Raw genomic sequence first — 6443 nt, 5'->3', positions numbered from 1 at the left:
ATTAAAGGGTGTTTGTTTTCTGCAAAAAATTTTGAAATCTATGCATAGCTATTTTTAATGATTTATTTTTTGAAAGGCAGACATACACATACACAGAGAGAGAGAGAGAGAAAGAGGATATCATTCATCCACCAATTCATTTCCTAAAATGGCTGGAACAGCCTGGGCTTGGCCAGGTCAAAGCCAGGAGCCAGGAACTTCTTCTGGGTCTCTCATGTGGGTGCAGGGGCCCAGGCACTTGGGCCTTCATCTTCTACTGCTTTCCCAGGTGTGTTAGCAGGGAGCTGGCTCAGAAGTGGAGCAGCTGGGACTCAAACCGGCACCCATATGGGATGCTGGCACTGCAGGCAAAGGCTTAACCTGCTATGTCCCAGTGCGGGCTCGTTTTTTTTTTTTTTTAAAACATTTTCCATGAACTTTTTGACTATCCCCAGCTCCAGAACGAAGAAGACTGATAGCCCAAGCCAAATATACTTCCTACTGAAGGCGTGAGATAGGCGTGTCTTTTCATTAGTAGTTAGCAATGGCACCAAAGTCAGGCTGAGTGCAAGGCACCATTGGCTGAAATGTGCCAACATACAAATAAGAGAGAGAATTTATTTTCATTCCAAGTTTATTTAACATTTCATCCAGTTGAAATGAAATAACACATCGACTTCAACACTGGCAAGACGCTGGGCTAATACTGAAATCAAGACTGCCAGTGAGGAATTCCATCATAATCCTTTGTATCACGTCACCAGGAGTAGCAATCACTATTTATCTTTGCCAGCTTATTGCACTTCGTGTGGCTTTTTATTTTGCCCCCTCCAGAAAAGCTAAATTTCTAAATGGTTAAAAGACTGCCAACCTTGCTTCTTTTGTTCTGTTTTCTTTTTTTTATAAACAATGATTAAACTATACAGTTAATATTTCTATAGAAAAGCAGGAAGAGTCTGAAGCTTCAACAGACAATGTTTAAAAAGATACACCTGCACACAAGGTCCCTGCGCCTCTCGGGACTGTGTGTGGCCGCCTCTTCCTGGCGTCTGGTGCGTCCCCCTGTCCTCTGACCCATCATCATCCCACTTTCACTTAGGGTTCAGTGCAGAGTGAGTGGGGGCGAGGGCTCTGCTGTGGCTGGCGCTGTGGGCCAGACCCCCAGGGACTGCACCCTGCACAGACCTGCAGCCCCGCCTTGGAGGTCAGCCTAGACCACCTGAGAGACATCCCCAGGGCATAGCGTCATGGGGAAGCCACTCCACACTGACAGACAGACCTGGGTGAGAAGACCCTGGGGTGGGGTGGGGTACAGCTTCAGATGTACTCATCCCTTCTGAGAAAAGAGGAAGCAGAGACACAAGGCACGCACGCTCTGTTTATGAGAGTTTCGCCTGGGCACACGGTCAAGGCTGAGCAGTTTCTAGCGATGCTTTTCACTTAGGGTCTCGGAATTACAGGGATCTCGGTGGAGACCGCCTCTCCTGGGATGTTGCACATCTACCCCTGGCGGCCCCATATCCGTTATTTGTGTGAGGTCACCACCCATGCTGCCATGTGCTCCGTGGTTCCATTATTTCCGAGCGGGGCAGGGCGGGGCGTGATACACAGCATTCCTTTACCGACTCACACACAGCTTATCTCAGTATCTTTCTCAGAGTCACGTACCTAGGAGAAAAGATACACTGGCAGCTGCAACCGGGGTCTCACTTGAACAAAAAGAAAAAGAAAAAGAAAAGAAAAAAACCCAGCAAGGCAGCGTGAGCCCTGACCACGGAGCGCTGGTGTGAGCTGCACTTCAACGCTGGCATGGGTGCGATTCAGCTACTCAGCTGTCCCACGGGAATCTGACTAGGGAAGGAAACAGCAGCACAGTGAGATGAACAGCTTCCGAAGGACGCAGGACACTAGACAGAAGCCGGCCAGGGACATCCACGACAGCCCCCACACACGCTCCGGTGCCAGCGGGGATGGCGGCTGACACCGGGGTGCAGCTGGCTTTCCCATCGATGGCATCATTTGCACAATGAACCCCCAGGCCTCATCATCTACCTAGGGGCCTGCCCACTCCCCACACTTGGAAGCCAACCGCCGTTGCTGTTTAAGGCCAAGTTTTCTCAGGTTAGCCTCAAGGCTTTTTTATCTTCCCAATTCAATGCTGAGATTCCCTGGACTGCAAACAGGAACGGGATGAACATTCGGTATTTTAAAGATTCCCTTTCCATGGATGGATCATCACTAAATATTTGCTGAGTCTATCCCAACCCCCTGCTCTATGCCTTGCAGTGCTGTTTCTGGGAGTCCTAGGTGAGGGCTGGGATATCATCTTTGAAAAACAATTTTGATAACAGCCACGGGAAGGTTATTCTGTAAATCATCACATGAGTCAAACAGAAGGGAGCCGACAGGTGCCGAGTTAGAAGTTTAGCAGCTTGATTCTAAGGGGCTAACGTGGACGTGTGCACCTGGGAGAACTCAGGTCGGACGGGGCTTTCTTCAGTGACGTGGCAGGAGCAGCCGTGGAGGCTTCTCTCCCCGACTTTACAACCCCTTGTTAAAGTACACACGCCGCAGGTCAGGATGCGCCTCCCGGATCTGGGCCTGCAGCTCCGCCTCCAGGCTCGTCACAGACATGGAACTGTGGAGAGGGAGAGAGAGGCAGGGTTACTGAGGGGCACAGGTGGGAGCCAGAGCGAGGCCAGGCAGCAGTGCGATGGATCTCAGTTACGTGTGCTGAACAGGGAACGGGTGCTGGCACACTACAGAGGCAGTGGGTGACGCTCTTGTCTGAAACTTTCCCAGACAGAAAAAACTGAAGACCTCTGTCTCTAGATGCCTATCGGCAGACGTGGGCGTGTTCAAGCACGCAGAGGCAAGTTCACGGGAGAGCAGCTTCCAGCATGCTGGTTGTATCTGCAGAGTCTCGGCTGCTCCACTTCCCATCCAGCTCCCTGCTAATGCACTTGGGAAAGCAGAAGATGACCCCAGTGCTTGGGTTCCTGTACCGTGGTCTCGTGGGAGACCCGGAAAAACTGGCTCCTGGCCTTGGCCTGGCCCAGCCCTGGCTGTTGCAGCCATTTGGGGAGTGAAGGAGTGGTTAAAGATCTCTCTCTCCCCTTCTCTCTATTTCTGCCTTTCAAATAAATAAATAATCTTTAAAAAAAAAAAAGATTTGCACATGAAATGGCACAATAAGTTTATCTAAATGCTATAAATCCTCCCATATACATTATTTAAAAAATTGTTTTATTTATTTGAGAGGCAGACACACACACACACACACACACACACACAGAGCAAGCACTTGCATCCACTGGTTCCCTCCCTAAATGGCTGCAATGCGCAGGCCAAAGCCAGGAGGCAGGAACTCGCTCCAGGTACCCCGAGTGGGCGGCAGGAACCTACTTACTTAAGCCATTACCACAACTTCCCAGGTTTCTGCGTTAGCAGGAGCTGGAGCCAGAGCCAGGAACTGAACCCAGGTACTCTGAATACAGGACAGGGTCATCTTACCCACCCCGCTGAATGCCTACCCGCCCCCCCCCACATACTTTATACCACCCGTGGAGTACTAATAACACAATGCTAAATTGACAGTTGTTACGCTGCCTTTGTACTGTATTGTTTAGAGAAGCATGTTCAATACAGTTCAATTTTTTTTTCCTGAGCACTTTCAACCCTCAGTTAAATGCAAACGCTGTGGACATGGAGGGCCGTCTGGAATGAAAGCCACGATGTCTGAGAGTGCACTTGGCACCATGTACACACACTTTAAACCACGGGCCGCCTGCTGGGGAACCCAATGGCTCTTCAGTGGAGGCCGGGCACACAGTGATGACTGGTCTGCTTTAGAGATGAGGCGGCGCCTCTGCATGGGGATTCCAGAAGGTTCTGAAGGGCCTGTCCTCTCAAGGCCTCTGTAGGTACCAAGCTGAGGAAGGAATCCCTGCTGATGAGATCTGAATCTCCATGCGAGAGCAGTGGGCCCAGGCCGGAGTGGAGGGTGCAGAACTCCACCAGGGAGAGGGGCCTGCTCTGGGAGTTCTAGCACAGCACGCCTGGTCTAAAGGCCTAGGACGCGACCCAGCCTATGTCTGGGCCCTGCTGGACCCTGAAGGGCGGGTACTCCAGAGGCAAGCAGCCCAGAAACACCGAAACCAACATAAACCAAACACCTGAGCTAAGCACTTGCAGTCGCTGAACCCCCGGCTGGAACGTCCATGCCAGCACACCCGTGTTACAGGTGCGCACGGCAGCACAAAGAACACAAGCGGCTTTTTCCAAAAGCAAGCCTGCAGCAGAGTTAACCAGGCCCTTACAAAAGAATAAAGTATTTCCAACTGTGACAGTGGTGGGGGGGGGGGGGAAGAGCTGGGCACCCAGAGTTGGGAAGTGGGACGGATGTGGGCGGAACTTCCGTCTCCATATCGCCGTCTTAGAGACGCTGGATTTGTGATTTTCGAAGTCTGAGCTTCCCTACCAGTGGCCCAGAACCACAGCCCTGGAGGAGCCCTCTGCTGGATTCCAGGGCTGAGACTCGCCACCCTTCTACAGAGCGAAACACGTACCTCTTCTGGGGAAACAGGGCGCAGCACAGGGGCGTCGCAAACACCAAGCTGAAAAACAAGCAGAGACAAATCTGACCGTTTTGAAGTGGCTGACGTTTCACCTTTTTCTATTTTACGTTTATAACAACCCCCTGTCTTCGTTTAAAGTGTTATATTGCCTTATCAAAATAGGTCCTTAGTTTGTGTTAATTATATTTCCTAGCATTGCCAAAATAGTGAAAAAATAAACAAATAAAAAAAGATAGTGAGCTTAAGAAACAATCATGGGGCCAGCGCTGTGGCGTAGCGGGTAAAGACACCGCCTGCAGCGCTGGCATCACTTGTGGGCGCCGGTTAAAGTCCTGGCTGCTTCACTTCCGATCCAGCTCTCTGCTATGGCCTGGGAAAGCAGTGGAAGATGGCCCAAGTCCTTGGGCCCCTGCACCCCTGTGGGAGACCTGGAGGAAGCTCCTGGCTCCTGGCCTCAGGTCGGCACAGCTCCAGCCATTGTGGCAAATTGGGGAGTGAATCAGCATATGGAAGACCTCTCTCTCTCTCTGCCTCTCCTTCTCTTTCTGTGTAACTCTGATTTTCAAATAAATAAGTAAATCTTAAAAAAAAAATCACCCAAATAGCCCCAAAGTAAGTTTCTCTAAAGACAGTTTATTTTATCTAATTATTAGGACCTATGGGTGCTAGGCGGTCTGGCATGGTCCCATATTTTACACCCATCAAATGCTGTATATTTAGCTTTGAAAAAGAAATTCCTCGTATCAAGTAATTTCTACTCACCAAAAGCCGACTAATCCAACCTGAATAGGCGCGCTCATCCACGGGAACCTCTGTGTTGAGAAAGAAAGGGCTTTGAATGCTTTACACCGGCTCTTGGACCATTCCTTCCGCAGCTTTCTGGAAGGCACCTCTCCACATTACAAGAGCAGGTGCAACGGGTTAGTAACATGTCAGGGTGACACTGCAGCAAGTGTGTTAGTCCTGGCTCCCCAGAGCCGCTCTGCTTGGTCAATGAACACACATGCAGAGACCCCATGCAGCTTCTATTTTTTCCCCTTGCACACCTGAGTGCCATACGTGTGCTGCGTGGCTAGGGACAAGGAGTCTTCAGCAGGGTCACAGGAAATGCACGTTAGGAAAACAACTGCGTGGATTTCCACATTTTTGTGCCCCCAAATAAACACCTTTGATTTCCAATCCCCATGGACTTTGTGAAATCCCCTTGTATGGAGAGGTGAGAAATGGCTTCCATTTAATTATGATTTCTCTCCCGCTAGAGCCCGGCCACAGCCTGTGGACCAGTGGACCGGTATGCACGTCTCCACAGGCTTTGAATTCCTTGTTACAGTACAAGAAGTGCACCCCGACAGCTTCCTAAACATGTGCAGAGGAAGAGTTGCCCAGTGACGTTCAGGACGCACCTGACCCAGTGCTTGGAGTACAGCAGAAACCCAACACTTGCCTCGCAGCTTTGGCTTTCTTGGTTGGAGTTGCTGTCAGTATGGCTAAAACTATTTCTCCCATAAAACATTTTTGCTACTCATTTTTTTTTAAATGGAAAGCAATGCGTTGGTTGGTCTTTGAGGATAAATGCTGTTAGATTTTTAGCTTTACAAAAGGAGTGGGATCGAAATACACACTATAAAGAACAATCAGACGGTTAGGTAAATAAGGCCACAGAAAAGGCGGCAACCGGCTTGTGGGGGTGGGGGTGGTGGGGATGAGCTCAGAGCTAAGGCAAGTTAGAGACGGCGTGCACGAGTGGCGTACCCTGGTCCCCAAGGAGACTCCTCTGGCACAGAGGTACCTCAGGAGGGCCGATAGAAAGAGAAAGGCATGGACTAGAGAGGAGTGCAGAAACGCTGTCAAGAGGATGATCCACGCGGTGAGTTCTCAAAAAAACAG

The 6443-nt window shown here is 50.3% G+C and overlaps 1 protein-coding gene across 6 annotated transcripts in view; it reads right to left on the bottom strand.

Annotated features, from left to right (window-relative positions):
* Positions 1-595: 595 nt before the first annotated feature.
* SFXN1 (sideroflexin 1) overlaps positions 596-6443 on the bottom strand; it is a 42552-nt gene continuing 36704 nt past the window's right edge. For 5 of the 6 annotated variants that reach the window (XM_051843629.2, XM_051843627.2, XM_051843630.2 and 2 more), the window contains 3 exons: positions 5319-5368; positions 4548-4595; positions 596-2617 (listed from right to left, as the gene is read on the bottom strand). In XM_051843629.2, coding sequence (XP_051699589.2) covers positions 2555-2617; positions 4548-4595; positions 5319-5368 — 161 coding nt within the window. In that variant the 3' untranslated portion in view covers positions 596-2554. Of the gene's footprint in view, positions 2618-4547; positions 4596-5318; positions 5369-6308; positions 6431-6443 lie in introns of all 6 variants that reach the window. The other variant, XR_011389441.1, reaches the window with a different exon arrangement.

The sequence above is a fragment of the Oryctolagus cuniculus genome, chromosome 6 (assembly GCF_964237555.1).
Source record: "Oryctolagus cuniculus chromosome 6, mOryCun1.1, whole genome shotgun sequence".
NCBI classification, from domain to species: Eukaryota; Metazoa; Chordata; class Mammalia; order Lagomorpha; family Leporidae; genus Oryctolagus; species Oryctolagus cuniculus.
Note: the sequence above shows the minus strand (reverse complement) of the source record. Positions and strands in the feature narration are given on the sequence as shown.